Source organism: Tachypleus tridentatus, chromosome 6, assembly GCF_004210375.1.
Source record: "Tachypleus tridentatus isolate NWPU-2018 chromosome 6, ASM421037v1, whole genome shotgun sequence".
NCBI lineage: Eukaryota > Metazoa > Arthropoda > Merostomata > Xiphosura > Limulidae > Tachypleus > Tachypleus tridentatus.
Window position 1 is genome coordinate 76813840 of NC_134830.1, and position 21291 is coordinate 76835130.

The 21291-nt window shown below is 30.2% G+C and overlaps 1 protein-coding gene across 3 annotated transcripts in view; it reads right to left on the bottom strand.

Annotated features, from left to right (window-relative positions):
- Window positions 1-21291, bottom strand: part of Hydr1 (abhydrolase domain containing Hydr1) — a 40791-nt gene that overhangs the window by 11191 nt on the left and 8309 nt on the right. For all 3 annotated transcript variants that reach the window (XR_013029199.1, XM_076505616.1, XM_076505615.1), the window contains exons 3-7: window positions 18426-18602; window positions 17304-17349; window positions 12913-13199; window positions 7124-7178; window positions 3395-3560 (exon numbers count right to left, since the gene is read on the bottom strand). Coding sequence is in view for 2 of the 3 variants with exons in the window: in XM_076505616.1 (XP_076361731.1) it covers window positions 3395-3560; window positions 7124-7178; window positions 12913-13199; window positions 17304-17349; window positions 18426-18602 (731 nt within the window). In the remaining variant the exon portion in view is untranslated. The remainder of the gene's footprint in view (window positions 1-3394; window positions 3561-7123; window positions 7179-12912; window positions 13200-17303; window positions 17350-18425; window positions 18603-21291) is intronic.

Sequence of the window (21291 nt, forward strand, 5' to 3'; positions counted from 1 at the left end):
TTGTGAAGAGATGGAACTCTTGACAAGATGGCAGCAAAGTAACCTATATCATAATAGTTTCCCAACTCAACAACCTCTTGAGATTAAAGAATGATCCCAACTAAGAAAACTGGGGAAACCCATGAATTAATGTGTATGAACTCTAAGTCACATAAAAACCAATTAAAGGAACTTGTGTGCTTTCATCCCGAAGAAAGGAAGGATACAAGTGATGTCCAAATTCCCAAAAGAGAGAGAATTATCTATGCAGTGGAAAAAGAAGTGAGTAAAAGTGTGGTGTATTATTATAGTGTTGACCTGGACAGGAGTCAGCAGAGCCTAAGTGAGAGATAAAATGAAAATTAAGAGATATCCAAACTGATGATATATAAAATGGAGCAAAAATAGAGGTTTCAGCCCTGAATAAGAAACACCTGCTTTAGTTGTTTCTAAAAGTAAAATCAGGATGAGATATGCAGACAATTGAAAAAATGGTGCCAACAGTAAGTAGTCATCTATGGAATGGTGTCTGTACAATATGAGGGAGAAATCATGTGGAGGCGATGACAGTTTGAGGAGAAAAACCCTTGTTCACAAAAAATGGTAAAATGGTAGAGATTTCCACCATTATAACAAAGAGCAGATACGAAGTGAATACAACAAACTTGGACATTGATAAATCCAGTAAAAACAATCAACTCAGATTGGGAAATGAGTAGCTTGTGAACCTTGGAGAATTTAGGTACTGATAAAGATAAGAGATATCGATAGTTGGACATTAGTCTCCTGCCTGCATAGCCCCAGAGACAAAACAGCATAAAACCTCAGAAGAACCAGCATGACTCTCTCTCTACCCTTTGACTGACCAAACTCTGATAGCCTGAAAACTCCAAATCCAATAATCTGTGGAGATAGAAACCTCCAATAAGTTGGGTGGCTAATAATGGGGAAAATGAAAACAGAATTACTAATCCTGTCTCAAGAACTGACAGAGTTCCTGCATCTATGATTAAGGGCACCACATATTCAGATGTTCTTGGAGTCAAGTCCCCCCCCCAGACTCTGAAGGTTTACAATAACCACCAATGCTGATGGCAATCCAACTGAGCAGTGAAACCCTTAAATATAGACAGAATCTATTCTGGTTACTAATATACTGAGGGGTTGATGTCTGAGGAATGGGACCCAAAAATAGGGACAGAACTACAATCCTCCATAAGAGATGATAAAATATGAGACTCCAAAAACAAAAAGGAATGTAGAAGCTGTAAATTGAACCATCCTGTGTACTGACAATGGATCCAGCTCATCAAATGAGGATAGTGATCCTAAAAGTCTAAAAACAAAATCAATAAAAGGAAAAAAAATACCAAATTTCAGAGTTACAAGTTTGTGGTCTTACTCTGTCCAATCAGATTAATAAACTCTACCATAAAATCCTGAAATTTAGGGAGAAGAATGCATTATTTGATAGTTAGAAAATGCTTCCATCTGATAGTGGTACACCAAATCACAAAGTTCCAACATGTTGGATAAGGCATAATTATCCCTTTACAAGATTAAAAAAAGGAACCTTCTAACAGGAACCACAAAATCCATGTATGGTGCCATCAAATAAGGTGCAGGTATAAACACAACCAGGAAAAATCTCAAAACATTACACACTTGAAGAACCAATAGAAGAAAACAAGTCAAAGACAGCTTATCTCAAAGTAACCTCCCTTTCATTTTGCAAAGATCATTTAAAGACTGTGTTTGTTACTATTGATTGAAACAGTATGTTGTGACATAAATTTTTTAGAGCAAGCAATATTGGGCCATCTGCCATGTTTACCCAAGGGAACCTAACCCCATAACTATTAGTCCATAAACTCACCACTGTCCAAGAGGATGACTGAAAAGCCAAAAGACTAAAAAAAAAACACACAGGAAAATGTGAATCTGAAGTCCATCAACAATGTCAAGAATTCCCTTCAACTGTAGCTTTAGAGTCCAACTGAAGGACTATCACAGATTTGTTAATATATGTCTCCATCTCACTAAGAATAAGATCGCTAACAGGTTCAACCAAGAGAAATCCTCCTTTCCTGATTGTTGAGTGACATTTGATATCAGAGGTGGAATAACAGAGACCAGATTTGCCTCCATACTGGAAATAATAATCTGTGAATTCATGTCTTTATATCAGCTTGTGAAATGAAATTTTTTTCTTTTACTCAAATCAACTAAGTAACATGAAGAATGCTTAAAATATCTTCTAATGATCATAGTACAGAGAAACCTGTTACTGAATGCTTCATTGAAAAGAAATGATATTGTTATCCGAACGAGGTGTTTATATACAGTACCAGTACAGAGGGCTCATTCATGTTAGTGGAGAGTGCCATGAGACAAATATTGCCAAGGGTAATTAAGTGGGGTACAAAAAACTGTTGCAAAGCCAATGCTTAAAATGGAAAAGGAAGAAACCCTGGTAGTAAAGTAATAGCTGTAGTGTGTGAGGATATATATTAGAAGTTAACAGGAATATATACAGAGATCGATCATGCTGTTGAAAATGTTTCAGGTTTACATAAGTTTTGTTTCTTTCTGAGATCGTCAGGTTATACTTTTAAATAACTACTTGTAGATTCTAATTACACAAACAAGACACTTCATACATGGAATAATATTTGCTAATAAAAATATCTACAACACTTATAGTTGTATTATAACTCTACACCATCATGATGTGCAACCGTACTTATATAGGCTAAAGTAACAGGCATAAACAGAAATGTTACTGTACACAAATGTATTCCTCAATGAATACTGATGAAATATTCTGATAACCTACATATACACAAACATTATAATGAGTAATTCTGTAGAACAAATTGACAGCTAAAATCTTAATAAACTGCATAAAACATTTTTTCACAGAATACAAAGTGTAAGTAATAAAAATAACTTTCTGTTGCAAAGCTTTGAAGATAAAGTTTTGATACATTTCAAATATTAATAAAAAATTTAAAAACATGTCCGCAATTCTTTCTTTAGCTTCATAAGTATTTAATTCTTATAATTCACAGAGAACATTTTAAAATAAGAAATTAATCTAACATTTATTGATAGTTCTTGAATTTTATGCAATGAAGAATGATGGGTCATATTTCAAACAAGTCTACCTAATTAGTTTTGTTCTCCATTATAAATATCATCAAACATTCTACAAATGAGAGAAAATTCCCAGTGGCATTTAATAATTGGATTGAACATTATGTTCACTGTAAAATGGAATAATGCCATTACACAAATGCCAACTCAAATCAATTACTTTTGTGCAATAATATTGAGTTCTAAAACTGTGTGTGGACCCAACCCATTATCTACGAATAATACAGACTAATTAAAATATAAAACTTTTGTTTCCTACCTTTAAATGGAGCAAACATGTCATCTGCAGCATTCACACACAGTGTAGGAGTTTTTATTGTGTCAAGCCTTCCTCTAAGTGTTGCTTGAGTGTAATAATGGTCTACACACTCAAATCCAAATATTTTAGTTGTAAACCTCTCATCAAATTCACGTATTGTGCGACTCTAGAAATAAAATTAAACAATAATTTCATGCACAAGGTAAGGACCTGAAAGTGTAAAAAAACACCTGTATCATTGATGACTATTTCTAGAACTGAATAAAATTTAATCTAAATTATTTGTACATGTTCCTTAAATTTACAACAGAACTTTTAGGACATAAAGTTATAAGTAATAAGGTATTGTTTGTTTTTTGAATTTTGTGCAAAGCTACTTGAGGGCTATCTGCACTAGCCATCCCTAATTTAGCAGTGTAAGGCTAGAGGGAAAGTAGCTAGTCATCGCCATCCACCGCCAACTCTTGGGCTACTCTTTTACCAATGAATAGTGGGATTGACCATCACATCATTATGCCCCCATGGCTGAAAGGGTAAGCATGTTTGGTGTGAAGAGGATTTGAACCCGTAACCCTAGGATTACAAGTCAAAAGTCTTAACCCACCTGGCCATGTCTGACCCATAATAAGGTAACATTTTTGGAAATGATCATATTTTTCAGTGATGTGTATCTATTATACCTGTTTGTTTTTTACTGTCAAATGTAGATTTGTTTGAACATTCCCTGTTGAAATAAATAGTATTTCTGCTTGTATGCATGAGAAAAACTGTAGAAACAGCTACAGAAAATATAAATATAATAACAATTTCAGCAATATTCAATTTATTTTTTAATAACCAAAGAGCAAAATTAATGAATAAAAATAAATCACATGAAGTGACAATCTTTCTAATAGGGTATCTAAAAATAAGTTTACATAACACATGAATATTTGTGTATTTCAGTAAGTACATACATACATAACAGGAAATGTAAAATGCAAAAATCCCTAAAGATTTTTATGAAGAAAACATTTTACAGTTCATGAATAAACACCTTGAACTGAATATTTAGAAAATGTTAAATCTCTTATTCAAGAACTTATAACAGATGGGAAAAGAGAGTGATCAAACAGTTTTTACATGATCCACTCATGATGGGTCAACTTACAAACTGAATAAAACTATAAACCAGATTATATACAGTCACACTGTTATTTAGTATATTTGCAATCTCATGCAAGTGTAAAAAAATTAACTAAAAGTATTCTTTAATACAAACACAACATCAAATGTCACTTTGTTTCACTGTTGTGTGAATTTAAATAAATTAATATTTTACAAATGCATTATAATGTAAATAATTAGGAAAGTATGCCAGGAATACAACAAAGAATTGGTAATGACAAATAGATGATGAATTTATTGATGGTACAAACAATGCCAGAAAATATCAGAAAAAGGTGAATAAGTTATGCTGTGCAAGTGTTCCATTGACCTCTTTACTGTCAAGATATCAATTTACTATATATACTCTATGCTTGGGATCACTGTCTTTCATTCAATGTTGGTTAGGTTTATAAAATCAATTGCATCATTTTTATTCAAAGTTTAGGACTGAATTCAGTTTTCAGATCCTCTACAATTAATGACCACAATCTCATTTGAAGACTTTTATTATAATTATATAACCAATTGTAAGATTTTGCTAAATATTATAACTGAAAACAAGATGTAAAACCCCAGATATATGTATTGCAATTCTAAAACAAAATCCTCATGCATTACAAGTATATCATAAATATAGACGGTTAAATACATTACATTAATATAATTGTGAACATGAAAATACTCATGTCACATGATAACCACAACCAATATAAAGTTACAGTGGAATGGCATAACTTCATTTTTACATTATTTGCAGCTTGATAGATAGAGTGATGACACCAAAAACTTGCACCTTCATCAGTGTTAACACACTTATGTAATGACCCCAATGAAGCCACAAAGGTTAAAAGTTGGTCAAATTATAGTTATTTTATATTTATCTGGAATATAGAGAATTTAACTTTTCAGTCTTCAAAGTATGCAGACTAGTACTAATGGTATTTGGAACAATGATCCGCATATCAGTGCAGCACTGTGCCTTTTAAAGCAAACTTGTGCCAAAGATGCAAGCAATACCACAAAAAAGTATAAATTTTTATGGGAGATAACATATCAAAACATCTAAGGCTAAATGGTAGCAATGAAATAATTTCACTCTTCTTGCATTTCTCAAGTGTTTTAAAAACAATTTACTTTACATTATAAAAGAGGTTTTTAAGTTTTATGATATTATGGCATAAAATGTTTTTAATATTTTAACATATTTGTGAGGTAATTCAAAACAGATTTTATAAAAGTACATAGTTAAATGAAAATGATACCAAAACACCTTTAACAAACAATATAAATCTTCAATAGGTGAATTTGATTTATAAAATTGAAATATTTTCTATATATTCAAGGTAATTTTCCTGTTTGTACTTTTTAATAAAGGTCTCAGGATATTTAATATCAAATAAATAAAAATTAAAAAGAATAACAGTTTAGAACAAAACATTTTTCTTAGAACAACAGTTTAAATATCTGATTTGATTCCAAACCAATTCAATAATTATAAAGATGAACAAGGTGTTAAATTTCTTTTAAAGTAAATAAACAAAATGACATGGTTTTGAAATTTCTCACTACTGCTTGAGATATAACCACACACACATCTGGAATTTACTTTTGCCAATGTAAGTAAATTAATTAATAAAGTTATAATGTATAATAAAACAAGGAATACAACAGCAAAATGAAGTTGATAGATCATTAAGTTTTGAAAATGTTATCCAATTTTAAAATAAGAAAATTATGTTATTACATTCTACTTTTATGTATGTTAAAGTACATTCATTACAATATGTATTATTTCTTTAAATTTACAGCAGGAAAAAAAAGAGTATAATTGCTATTCTTATGTGCCAATACGTTACCAATATTTGTTTCTCTAGAATCAAAGCTTTATCAAAAAATTACTGATGAGCTATATAAAATGCAACAAAAATAAAGATTTGGCACAATACTTTACAAGGGGACTGTGACAACATTACAATAGAACCTTTTAGAGCATTGTCCAAATATTAAAGACTTACAGAATCTTTCAAAAGTGCACTGTTTGCTCCTGTTACAATGTTTAACTAATAAGTTGCAAACTTACAAAAACGTGGTTCAGTTAAATTTCTGAGGAAGTCTTTTTATGTAGTTTATATGGAGAAAAAACATGTAAATAAATCTCATAAAAGAAGGTCAAAGCTTATCTAGATAATAATAATAATTCAATGTCTTGTTTAGAAAATGTCTCAATAATTCAGTGTTGTTTTATAGATGTGCATCACCAATAAGAAAGTAGCAGGTTCTTTTACTGACAAATATGTTCCTGAATATAGTAAATTTCAAACTTTAAGCTCTAAGTTAAATTAATAATTCAAAACAGAAAAATCATGCTTAGAATTGTGATGTGTTGTTTCTTGTTCAAATATGTCCCAGCAACTAGTACATTCAAACCCTGGGTTAAATGTTTCTTATGGCCAAAGTTCAAAATGCTAAAACCTGTAATTTTATTTCAGGATAAATTTTCTCACATACTATAAGCAAAAATGATATCAAATATTAGTTTGTTAAACATGACAAAAAAAGAGGCACAGAAATAGCTCCTACCTGCAGCACATGATCCATATTCAGCTGTGCTTCTATCTCAAATTTGTTTTTGTGCCTTTACAAACAAAAAATGTCAAATAAAAGTAATGTAAGAATAAAACGTTACAACTTGTAGTAATAGTAAATAAATAGTGTTAATAAGAATGTTATAAACAGTAATAATTTCAACTTACTCAATATTTAAATAAAATATTTTTCTTGTTATTTTTTCAATGAACCACATTTACAGATAACATATTTCACCATTTTGTAACATTTAAAACATTGAACTCACAAAATTTATTTGCTTCCTCAACTATAATTAAAGTGTGTAGTATATGGTATACAATGAGAGAACATGACATAGGTATTTAAGGGATCAGCTAGATAATAAGACTGAATTGTCTGAATGATAAAGTTAAAACAATCACCAAGTTCTATACTATCTCATGCCATGATGTGTAGAATAAATATATCATACATTTCTTCACATTTTATCTGTACACTCTTGTTTGACAAATGTAATCAGAGGGCCTTTACCACAATCCTATAATAAACATAACTTCAAAGTTCATAAATACCATACAAGAACCTATAAAACACAACTGAAAAATACACACACTGAAATCACGTAAAAGACAAAATAATAGAAAAATTCCCACACATGAAGGTTGGATTAATATGCTAAGCTTATGAGTCCTGTATTTAAATGGAGTAGTATGCAATGGGCATTCATTATGAAATGTACGATATGATGGTGTGGTATTTATTTTAAGGCACATACTGGGAATTCTCATTTGTACTGACATGAGGACCTCTTACATTTAAAGTAGAATGTTTATCTTTAAAGGAACATGAAGGTGTATTTGGCTTGCACAGGAAAAATCTGCATGTGGATAATATAACAGTGTTATAAACATACAAAATGATGTAAAAAAATATTATGGCTGTCTGTTATAATTAAGTATAACAGTTAGATATTTCTATTTCCCATTACAATGCTTCATCTATAGCTTGAAGATAGTTATATAGTCCTATTTTTGCTCTGAATTTTCTTCTAAATCCTGTACATTTGAGGTTAGCAAGATGCTGAAACTGGTTACTATAGTTTCTTTAAGGTTTTGTTTGTTCTTTGACCTCTTCAGTTCATGTTGATTCAAACACAGTGGTAAATATATGTTAACTGCAACCAAGGTACTATTTTAATAACATCTCTGAACCATTCCCAACAATTCAAATGTCTTTCCTAAGGTAAGGAGCCCAAGACTGAACACAATATTCCAAATGTAGCCTAACTAGCGGCTTCTATAACAAAATTATATCCTCTTCAGATTTGTATTCAACTTAAAATCCAGTTTGCTCTACCATTAGCAACAGGACACTGCTTGAATAGTTTCAGAGATTGATCAATTATTACACTAAGATCCCTTTCCTTCATAACACTATTAAGGTTATTCCCATCCAAATCATACTTCTAATTCAAATTATAACCCACATGCATTATCTTGCATTTATTATAATTAAATTCATCTGCCATTTATTTGCCCAACTCACTAAATGATCTAAACCTTTTTGTAGATCAGTAGCATCCTTTTCACAGCTAGCAACAACCAAGACCTTAAAATAATCTGTATTTTTAAGTTATTGATCATTCCTTCATCTATGATGTAAATCAAAAAAGAGCAAAGGTCCTGTGAGTGAGCCCTGAGGTACACCACTTGTAATATTAACCAAATTTGACTGAACACCATTTATAACAACTCTGCTTTTTTCCATCCAGCCACTCTTCTGTCCAATTTGCTAATTTATCCCCCACACCTACAATTTCTTTACAAGCTGTTTATGTAACACTTTGTCAAATGCTTTCTGAAAATCCAGATACATCAAATCTACACCCTTACCCTCATGTACATAAGCAATAACCTTTTCAAAGAAAGTCAAAAGGTTTGTAAAGCAAGATTTGCCCATAGTGAAACCATGATGACTATCAAATAAAATTCTGAATATTGTTAAATGGCATTCCAAAGCATCTTTTAACAGATGTTCCAAAACTTATTCCACAACTAACATAAGACTATTAGGTCTGTAATTGTTATGATAATTTTTTATTACCTCTCTTGAAAACACGAGTTACATTAACTAACTTTCCATCCCTTTTTACCTGCCCACTGTTCAAGAACTTACAAAAAATGTCGTAAGTGACTCACATATCCAATCTTCAACTTCATTCAAAACCTTTGGGAAAATATTAACTGGTTCAGGAAACTTATATTTTAAGCTTCCAAATTTTTTTCTTAACTAGCTCAGAATTAATGCAATTACCTTGTTTGATCTCATTTTCATTTATCCACTTTTAATATGTGGAATACTGCTTAAATTTTCATTAGAAAAAACTAAAAAAAACTCAAACTTTTTGTGAGGCAACCTGGGTTTTATTGCAGCCACCCTTTTCCTTCTATAAAGAACATTTTTTACCTTCAATATTTCAAAATTTTACACATATGATCAGTGTCTTGAAATAATTCAGCTGCCCAATTCACAACAGATAATTCTTGTTATCTCTATTCAAAATTTGTTTTTCACATTTGTAACCAGATCATTATTCTTTATTTCCATATGCAACAAAACATTTGACCTAATAGAAGAATGATCACTCACACCCAGATGTTCCCCAATTTCCACCATTTCGGTCATTTCTATATTTGAAGTCAAAAATAAATCTAAAATAGCATTTTTTTCTTGTACATTCATTGACTAATTGGTGAAGAAAACTACCATGAAAAGTTTCCAAAAACTTTTCTCCCTCACAGTTTGACTCAGATTTCCCAATCTATATGCCTAAAATTAAAATCACCCATAATTATTACTTAATTAACAGCTGAAATCTTAATCTCATTGTATAGTTTCTCAATAATTATCATTTTCATTTGGTGGTCTGTAACAAATTTCCACTAAAATGCTTTTTTTGTTCACATCCATTGAAAGAAACTCAAATGAATTCAATCTCTGGTATTATCTTTGATATCCTCAATTTAAACAAGATGTCACTCATATTTTATATATTAAGCTAAACTCCCCCATTTTTAATACTTTTTCCCTGTAACCCCGTATTTCAAAGAAACTTCTATCATTAAAATCATTTACATTTAACCATATTTCAGTTATTTCCACTATATCCAAAGACTCCATTCCTACCAATACTCTATAAAATAATGTTTTATCTCTTATACTTGTAGTATTACAAAAACAACAGTTAAGCCTATCCTTATAACTGCTTCTATGCTCATTTGTTATACTAAGCTTTTCTCTGCCTCTTATTCTTTTTGTATTTAGTTTTTTCTGGCCCTCACCACTGTTTAGTCCTATTTTAAAACTTCACTTACCTTAACAAACAAGCCAGCTCCTACACTATTTAAAATGTAAACCATCCATTCAAAAAATCACCTTTCTTCCAATGAACAAACTCCACATGACCAACCAGTTAATCTGTTCATGCTTATAAACTGAACATTTAACCCTAGTAACCTACTTATAACTTCATTCCCACAGTTAATTCTGGACAGTATTCTCGGAAAAATTAAGTTTTAGCCTTTTTATTTTAATATCTTCATCAACACATTGTACTTGTTAATTAGCTCCTCTGATCTACTTTTCCCTACATCATTAGCTCCTACATGCACCTCAAAAACTGCATCTCTGAAGCCCCCCTTTATAATATCTCTTGTTCTGTCAGTTATATCCTTGTAGCATAATTTGATTTCTTATTTTCCTATTTACCCCACAAACTATTCTATTTCCATACTTTGTCAAGGAATCAGCTGGAGCTATAACTTCTTTGATCCTTTTGTTTTCCTTCTGATCTGCAGAACCCATGGTTTGAAACTTGTTGCTTAACAGAGTAAGCTCATTATAACTAAATTCACTACTATTTACTCTAACAGTACTCTAACTTCTTGAAAATTATTTTTAACTGATCTATCCCTTGTATGTAAAGAAAGCTCCTTCTCAAATTCTAAGCCATTTCTGACAGTTTACACTTCTCTTTACCTTCTGCCTCTATTTTAATTAAGGTAGTCTCAAACTTCTCCTACAAATTTTCATTAAAATTGTATATCTTAATTAATAGCTTCCTCAAAACTACATGTCAGTCTGAAGTTCCCAAATAAAACCCACTCATTGCACCCATTACACCTAACAAACTATGACACCAAACTCCCACACTAGTCTTAACTATTGTATTTATACATACAGCCTAAAACTCAATATTTATTGTTAAGCTTAACATTTAAGAACCAATTATATCATTTTTATCACTATTTTATCTTCACACTGAAGTAATAAAGTTTATGTTTAATTATACAGACCTTTGAAAAAAAACCTTTATTAGAAGTGACAATACTAGTCTTTGATGCATATGTAATGTTATTACAATGTATTTAGCCAAATATATATTATAACCTACCTATAACTATTGTTTAAACTTATACTAATGGATCTAAGTTCAAGTGAACAAGTTAATCTTTAAAACATGAGACAATAAATAAATTTAATAAAACAATGTATTTATCCTGTTTTACAATTTACTAGCAAGTTGAAATATACCTAAGCCTAAAGTACCATTACACATACTAAGGCTATTTTAACATTGTAGTAAAATTTATACAACTAAACACTACTATAAAACTATGACTTTCCTAGTTTTATTTACCAAAATTACTATATCTAGTTATTATTGTGATAGCTCTAGCCCCTGCCGGGTTTTGCATTTCAAGAATTCCACATGAAATGGTTTACAAAATGTCATCCCATGACACATACATCTGTTAAACAAGTGAGGAAAGCAAATAAATTTTAATGTGGTGAAAAGTAAATAAAACACAGATTTAAAGTGCTAATATCTTAGAGATATGCAAAACAAGATGCATGAGAATGGATAACAACAAATTCATATTTCAGCAATCAACAAATATAAAAATCAATGTCTTCTTAAACTGTGAAGTCATAAAAATATTACAAGCAATTACTATTTTATATTATGGACAAATGCCATATACCTATGAAGGAATGAAGTGATGATCCACCTTCAATAAGCAACATGAAAAAAAAAGCCTGACTGGTCTGATAGAAAAGTAACTAGGACAATCAGTGAATTAAGCAGCACTGATAAATAGTGGACTATGAAAGCAGAGGGCTTGATAAAAAGAGTGAGTACCTTGAGAAAGTAAATTTTCAAAAGAAGATGACAAAGATTAAAAATGACTGTAAGAGAATATGATAACAGATGAGAAAGAAAATTTGAATCAGGAAAACAAATATCAAAGACCTTTCACAACAAAATAACATTATTTGTTATACATAATAATCTGCATTGTTCTGAGAACATTCATACCTATTGTAGTTTGATCTGAAACTACAGCAATAAATATAATGCTGTAGAGATGCCTAATTATAGATTACCAAAAAGTGAACTTTAATTTTGGATGTAAAATATTTTTGTTTTTACATGTAAAGTTAATGGAAGTGCATTTTAATGTTTAATAGATAAAGTGGAAGAATAAAACAAACTAACAAAGTTAAACATGCTAGCTTTGTTTCAGACAATCTTTCCATAGGGCATTACATCACTGAACTCAGAAACTGTAAATATACACTTTCAAACAACACTGTTTTATACATATTAATAAATACACATAAATAAATTACTAGCTCTGCAAACAACTGTTTTAAAAATAATTTCTTGAGTGGTGATAAATGTGTATTAAATAAGCCCACATAAAATACTGATTAATAAACTATCAGAAAATACTCACTCTCTTATCATTCTACAAAGGCTGTTTGTTAACCGATGGTTTAACATCAAGTTTAGTCCTGGTATTTCAAGACTTTGAGAACCAGCATGACAATCCCAGGCAACAGATATCAACATAGCAGCGCTGATAACAGAATTGGAACCTGTTTCTTCAAGGTAGTGACCCAGAATTATTCCACCCAATGAAACACCAGTGGCAAAAATCAGAGAGTTTGGATATCTGAATTGTATCACTTTCAAAACTTCTCTAAGATCTTCAGTATTTGCAGCACAGTAAGTTCTTGGAGTCTGCAGTGAAAAAACAATAGCCTTTCCAGTAAACAATATGCAATCTGGAAAGTAAGTTGTTAGTCCCTATCTGTATTCATTTTCAATATCATGAATTTTAGTAACAATTAGAAGTACCTTCTAAAAATTCATGATTTACCTATCAATATCATTTTGCAAGCTTCACTTACATGATGTGCTTGCTTAATGAACTGTTGTATATATTCACAAATTTTAACATAACTTTTCAGGTATAAAAGTCTTCATAAACATATCTAGTGGAGAAAAATATTCCCAGTATAATCTTATATTGTAATCAAAGCTACATACATAAACTTTTTTTCCAGCATTTGTTTTCTACTTTCATTTCTGTGTTGAAACTTTTGTACTGTGTCATCAACACATTGCATTAGTGCAATATGCAGCTAACAATGTATTTGTTTATTTTTATATTTCAACGTATGTTTTTCAAATTTGTCAGTTATTCTACGTATGTGCAGTTTTCACATATTACATGGTTGAGAAAGTCATTACACTGTTATTGTTCTTTGTCATTCCCTTAAGATAAAATCTTGTTTGCTTACAGAGTGTTTGAACATAGACAGCAGTGTCCTCCAATGGTAGGTTAGGTAATAAGAGATTATAAACAACCCTTTCTTGATCAACAGTGATATAAGTGGTATATGTATTCTGAAAATATTGGATTATATAATTCTGTATATAAAACTGTAGCCCACAGTTTGGAAAGTAACACTTTACGTCTTTCTGTACAGAGTAATAGTCTCCTACAGGCTACCCAGTAACTAACCAAATGTCACCGAATAAGTTCTTATGACAGATTTGAGAGAACTATCAAGTAAAAGTGGTGACCTTCATCTTATGCATTTATTTACCTTTGACTGTTTGAGTTTAAAAACAGTTTTGTTTTTCTTGTGTGTTCCATAGTGTATATGCACTTTCTTTCTTAAACAGAGAGTTCAAAATTAATTCATATTAAATATTTTGTTAACTGTCCATTACTCACCCAATATATATATATACATATATTCTTTTCTACAGAAAATCAGTTTGATCTGAAAATACCATAATAATACTGGGCAAGATAACTTACAGTAGCCAAGTTTCTGTTCAGTTAATAGTTTTGACAAAAGTAGTTTAACTAAATTGTTTAAGTCCTTTAGTCCTGAAGGTTTAAATTCTAGTAAATTCTAATTATGGCAACTACATAATCTTGAAAGTACTACAGCTATTGTAAATTATTAAACCCACCAAAGATTAAATTTGTATTCAATAAAAAAAAACAAAACTTTTACTTATTTAATTGTACACATCAAGATGAAACAAAAGTACCAAATTCTGATTTTGGGTTGATTTTAGCAAGCTTTAAACAAAATTGTTAATTTTTTGTGAATTTCCTATTGCAACTGTTTTTATCTCAGCTTCAAAATGGCACAGGGCAGTTTTCAAAACCTGTAGTGAAAGCTCATTTACTGTTCTTTTCAACATTATAAGCCAATATAGCTTCTAGTACAACAGATCTGTTTAGAGATTACCAAATGTAATAAAACCTTATTGCTGGAAAAAAAGACATTTATGAACAACTTTCACCACAAATCCAGTCCTATTTTTTCAATGCTTGCTTCATTATTTTGTATTTTATTTTAATTATAATTTGCAGTATAATAAGAAAATACTGCCTTTTTTTTTGTGGAACAAAATGGGGAAGTCATAGTTGAATCAATTGGTATTCAACTGTATCACATTTCATTTTACCAAAAAGGATGTGCTGTGCTAGGCCTTGTTTAAATTAGGCCACATCAACTAACAATTACTTCAATGAATAATGAAAACTACAACAAGATATGTAAAATAAAACGAATATATATACATATACATATATGAAATAAAACAGGTTTAAAACATAATATACTTGAAATTAAACTTACCAATTAAAAATTCTAAAAAGTTAGCTTGCTTATATAAGATATTGGTATGATAAAGTATCAGTGTATGTGTGCTAGCACTCTCTACATAAGGATTGTTCAGGTGCATATATTAAAGCAATACAAAAGTCAACTGGATTTTCTTCACTACAGGCCATCAGAAGCTGTACATGAACTACTTGGCACAATCACTTTATTTCCAGTATACACGCTGCTTTTCAGCTATCCAGAGTTTCTCAAAGATGAAAACCAGAAAACAGCCAAAATCAAAATTTCTACTTTTTGTTCATCATTATCTTTCTTCAAAAGGCTTAGCACATACTTAGTTGTTGCAGTAACTATAATTTTATCATCATCTGATAGAGTAAAACAATCTTCATGATTATTCTGTGCAAAATTTATAAAGTTTTAGAATGCACCCTATTATATAGTGACCCACATATGCCACCTTGTAAAACAAAAGTAAAAAGACTAGTATTAGGAAAAAAAAACTGTTAAATTAAAAAGCTGTTTAGAGCTGGTTACCGAGCTTGACAAAAGGAATTGAACAACACAGGGATGGAAATGGACATATCACTTAATCAGCTAATGATCACATATTAGACTATGCTGTATTGACTTTACCTGGAGAATAAAATCCCTACATTACTGGTTCCCTCTCTTTGTCTATTGAAAGCTTGATGTTTGAATATATTCTCAACTTTCATCATTATATCTTTCCTTTAATAAACTTTAAATGACTACTTCTATGACTATTTTACAATGGAGTAACATTTTACATTTGAAAACTCTAATTATATTTGTTTTGTCAGTGAGGAAGCCAGTAGTGTAGAAATTTTATTCCCCACATGAAGTTGAAAAATCTTATTCTTCTATATGCTCATTAACCATTCATGTGACATGTTCACTCCCATCTTTTTCTTCTTTGGTTTCTTTTTCATATTTGGCAGCCAGTAGTATATAGCTTTTTTATCTAACAATAAATTTGTTTCCTATTTCCATTATACATCAATCATAGTAAACACAGTGAAATTGTGTATGGTGTTTTTTGAAGTAAAAGATAAAATTCGACATTACATAAAAATTCATAAGAAAATTTTTACAAGAATGAAGAAAGACAAAATCAGTAATTAAAAAGATTTAGAAAAAAACAACATACCATAATGAATATTTTCAAAGCTGCAACTTCATACAAATATATATGAAATATTTTATTTGCAAAAGCTACATAACACATAGAAAATTCTGTTGACCTATCAAACTATTTCAATTAGTAGTTTTCTTTTCATAATACAGTGAAACAAATCATACAAAATGTGTATCAAATTACCCAATGATGCATGATAAAGTTAAAGTACTTATAATAAATTAGAAATCTTTGTAAAAGGTATAACTATCCATATCAAAAACTTAACTTATAAACAACTACTTAGCATGCCTTCAGACTTTATAATTTATTTAGACATGCATTAGACACAATCTAGGAACTTTAAGCTACTTGTATTTAAAAACAAAATAATCAAAACCATATTATCTATGAATACTTTTTGTTAGTTTTAAACTTAAACGTTTGAGCTTAAAGTTGCCCCCCTTCTTTTTTACATTGTAGCCTGAAACTATATCTTACTACAGTTGTGTTGACTAGGAGTGAAAAATTACATCAACTTTTCTGAAGATATTTACTTCAAATTCCTCTATTTTCCATACCCAATTTTACTTTTTAGTTTAATTGGTAAAGAAGATAAATTTGCTATTACTTTACTGCTTCAGCATTTATTCATTGCCAACTTAGCTTTAATTGTAAAATCAGTGTGAAAAACATAGCAAAATGTTTGCTTAATGTTATTCTATCTCATAAAAGAAATTATGGCTGATTTAAAATTAATTTATACTCCTTGGTTTAATATACACTTAGGGCCATTTCTCATCATTTTGATTCAAAAATAATTGTCTAATAATCTATTACTTTAATTTTCCCTTTGTTATGAAATTTCTATTTCAGCAGGGTCATTACACTGAACTCATTGTATACAACAGAACAAAATTTTTAACTTAGAGATTACAAAATTAATAAGATTTAGTAATAAATAACATAATGATTATTATCAAGTAATATGAAATTACTTAAGTAACAAATAACAGGAAAAGAACATACAATACCATAAGTGTAAAGTCTACTAACCAATAAATCCACCCCTCCTATTCCACGATTGTTAAACACCACACACCTGAAAGTTAACCAAACATAAATATTTCATTATTCAAAATAACTGAATTATTGGTACTTTTTTATATTCTATTTAGTGTATATTATATGCATAAACATGGGCATCTGCAAGACGGGGGAGGCACTTTCCGACATCCTCAAAGCCCTGAAAAAGCAATGAGATCAACCTGTTTTCACCTCCTGGTAATATTGGTAGCAGGTTGTCAAAGAAATTAATGCAGTCTCACAGACATCTCATGAGACAACATAGTAAAAGTCAGCCTTCTGTTACAAGGCATCATACACAGAGAAGTATCAATGTCATAAGCACTGACACAAAAACGTTTGTTCATGGATGAAATTACCCAATTGGCCTGAGAACAAACAAGTTTACTATTATAGACTATATATACATATCCAAGTCTGTAGTATTGCTTAAACTATCCTTACAAATACTAAACCCACCAAATCTTACTGTGGGAGCCCCATTGACATATTTCTGCAGACACCCTTGAGCAAAATGAAATTTTAAGATTCTATTTTTAATAAAATTATAACACCAAAAAACTTTCAATGAAACCCCAGTAGCCTACTTATACAATGCACTGATTTGTCAGACAAGTTCTATAGTTATTCATTAATTTTGCCTTTGGGTATGTATTCTGGGCTTGGATTGTTTGCATATAAATAAGTTTTCAATAATGCTCATTATCTATCAACATTTCCAGTCATATCACTCCAATAACTTCAACAAAAATCAATCAACTCCTTGAATTTCCATCAAAAACTGAAACTTACATTTGATAAATTTAATCAACAGTTATCTATCCAATGATTTCTATTCCTGATGAAAAAGATCAATCTTGAATATGGTGAAATTATGAATCTATGTTACGTAAATTACATTTACATGTGTATGTAGATATATTTTAATCTTTCATACATACATGTATTACAGAAAGAAGTTGAAAGTCACACCCTATTCATGATTCCAAAGGCTCAGTTATGTTGATTGATATTAAGATGTTCTATATTGTTAAAATTCACTTCTATATGTTAAAGGAGGTGAACTTTTTGTACTTCTTTCTCACGCCTTACCTACACCCCAGTCGATGTGCTACTGGAACTAAACTTTTCACATATTCAGTTTGACTATGACCAGTTAGTCCGGGTAGAAAAAGTGCTATTGGTTTATTTATTGTTTCTCCATGGTGAGGGCTATTATCCAACCAATCAAGAGAAACCATTCCTCCATCTGGAAGCTTTAGTATTTCTCTGCAAGTCAAAAGGCTGTTATGTACTATAACAAATGTTACTTGTCATTTTACCAAGTAACAAACTATTATCCTATGATTTCAATATAGTTTCATCTTTTCTTAATTAAATCTATTTTATCAGTTTCAGACATACTTTAAATTATCCTACACATTTTATATTTTATCACAAAGACAAAATTATTTAAAAAAAAAAGATAATTATTATACACTTTCGATGATTTCATTGTGCATAGTATATGAAACACTAATACTGTCAGTGCTACTCTTATTTTTAACACTCCTACGAAAAGACGTTTCTAGTCCTAATTTCTCCAAGCCCGTTCCCCTGGCTGTGGTTTTGCTAGATAGTAGATAGGGACAGTGGGAATCTCGTTAATCCATTCATTAATGGATTTAAATGGCAATTTCATTTAAATACAAAATTATTAGCCTAATATTAATAACCTTTCAAGTTGCTCTGGGGCCTATTAGGCCCCACTTTTCGTAGGAGTGTTAAGTAACATACATGGATATTTAGTGTGTCTGGTTTCAATTAAAAATAACAGACACCAAATGTGTACTCACAGAGTATTCATTCTAAATATTTGTATATTCAAGTTTGCTTCAATGACAAATAAAGCATGGAAATTAATGTGATTAACTTGTTACACTTATCAGTGTCATGTGGAATAATAAATTACTGAAATTACAATTAAATTACTTACTGTCACAAAAATAATCAACAAATCAAAATTACTGCTTTTAATAATTCCTAGTATCACTAAACGAAATTTTACCGTTATTTTACATTTTTTGTGTATATCTATATACACAAAATGAGAGCAAAATTATAGTAAAATGTACAAGTCTGTTGTACACACAGAATCAGATGCATTCCAAGAGTATTTGTGCAAATGACATGTCTGTAAATTGCTACTGTCATTCTGATTCAGGTGAGTCAGTCTAAAATGATGTTCATGTGAGGAACAAAAACACTGTTGTCTCTCATACAGTTTGTATATCATATTTGCATAACCTCTAGAATTTCCAAAATGCATACCTACAAGTTTTTTCATTATCCTTGTATACTGTGTCTGGTGTTTGCTCTCCTATATCAAATTGTTGCTAACTCATCAGTGTAGGATAATATGAATGGTTGGTAACATACCACATTAACTGGAACTCTAGTTCCAGGAAAAGATCATAGTATGCACACTTTCCCACGCACTTATACATATGGGGTTAACTGATTAGTGCTACAACTCACAAAATTAGTCAACCAACTAAAATTGAGATATTCAGTTATCACTCTTTTTCAATTAGTAAAACTATCCAAGTAATAGAAATGTTACCATTATGTTTGTTGGTTGTTAAGCACAAAGCTATAAAATTGACTATTTATGTTCTGTCCAACAAGAGTATAAAAATCCAATTTGTAGCATTTTAAGTTGTTTTTTTTAATCAACTCACATAAAAAAATTGATTAGTTGAAATTAATCTACCACAGAGCTCCAAAATTAATTGATTAGCAAATTCCACTAATTGTCCTGTTCTCATGAAACATTCAGAAATTATGTACGTGTACATTTCTTTATACTTCATTTCCAATCTTAGAAAAAAAAAAAAAAAGGTATGTGAAGTGTAAATTTCTCAATGTTCTACATTTTATGTTGAACAATATATTTTATAACCACCATGAATCTTGTAAACAAGTCTCATAAAAGGTAATTTCCTGAATTGTTTTGTCATTCTATGTGCTGCAACGACATCCAAGTACACTTACAGATTATTTATGAATGTTTAAGATGAAATACAATATAAAAGTGTGTGTAATAATGAGTAAAAACAAAAAAACATTTTTTTGGTACAATGAAAAACAGAGCCTGTATTTTTAACTTACAATGATGAGGGTAACTGTATTACCGAAACTAGTCAGCTGGAACAACTAAGAAGGTTTTCATTTCTCATTATGTAAAAGTTTTTATTTGTAATATACCATAACACATTGTGGCTGATAAACTACATATAAAAAGTTAAGTCAAAATTAGCTTTAGTACTGTAAAAATCAAACTAAATATCCCATGGAACATTGCAACTGGTACTATTTATTCACTGTAAATGTGTTTACAAATCAAAGTTGAAAACTTAAGTGAATCAAAAACAATTAATGTTCAAAGTTTTTAAAATCTTTTATATAAACCAATATTCTATCTACATTTACAATTATTCAATATAAGTTTTACTTTCTTCTCAAACTCTAGATATTGTTGAGATTAAGTTCCCACATAATGTTTTTTTAAAAAAAATATCATAGTTGTCAAAATTTCCTGTAACATAGTAGACTAGTTTTAAACAAAATCCCAGCTGGAATGTTGATGGGATGGCAAAAAACATGGGTGATTTTTCTGAATACCAGGATATAACATCTGAGAAAGAAAGGTCCTGTACACTTTAAAATGTAAATGATGCAGTGAACCTTGAGTTTCCCCCTATGTTTAAGTTAGTTATATTTTTTTAATGTTATTTTTTTTCTAAAATAATACTTGAAAAAAATTAATGCAAAAAAATATTTTATGCATTTTGAAAGTCAAAGACAACTGTAGGTATCTACAGTGTACTATTTTGGAAATAGCATTTGAGCAATATGTATGTGTTGAGTATAGAACAATTCTCTTATTTCTGCCACAGTTGTTTAATTTTTATCTAAA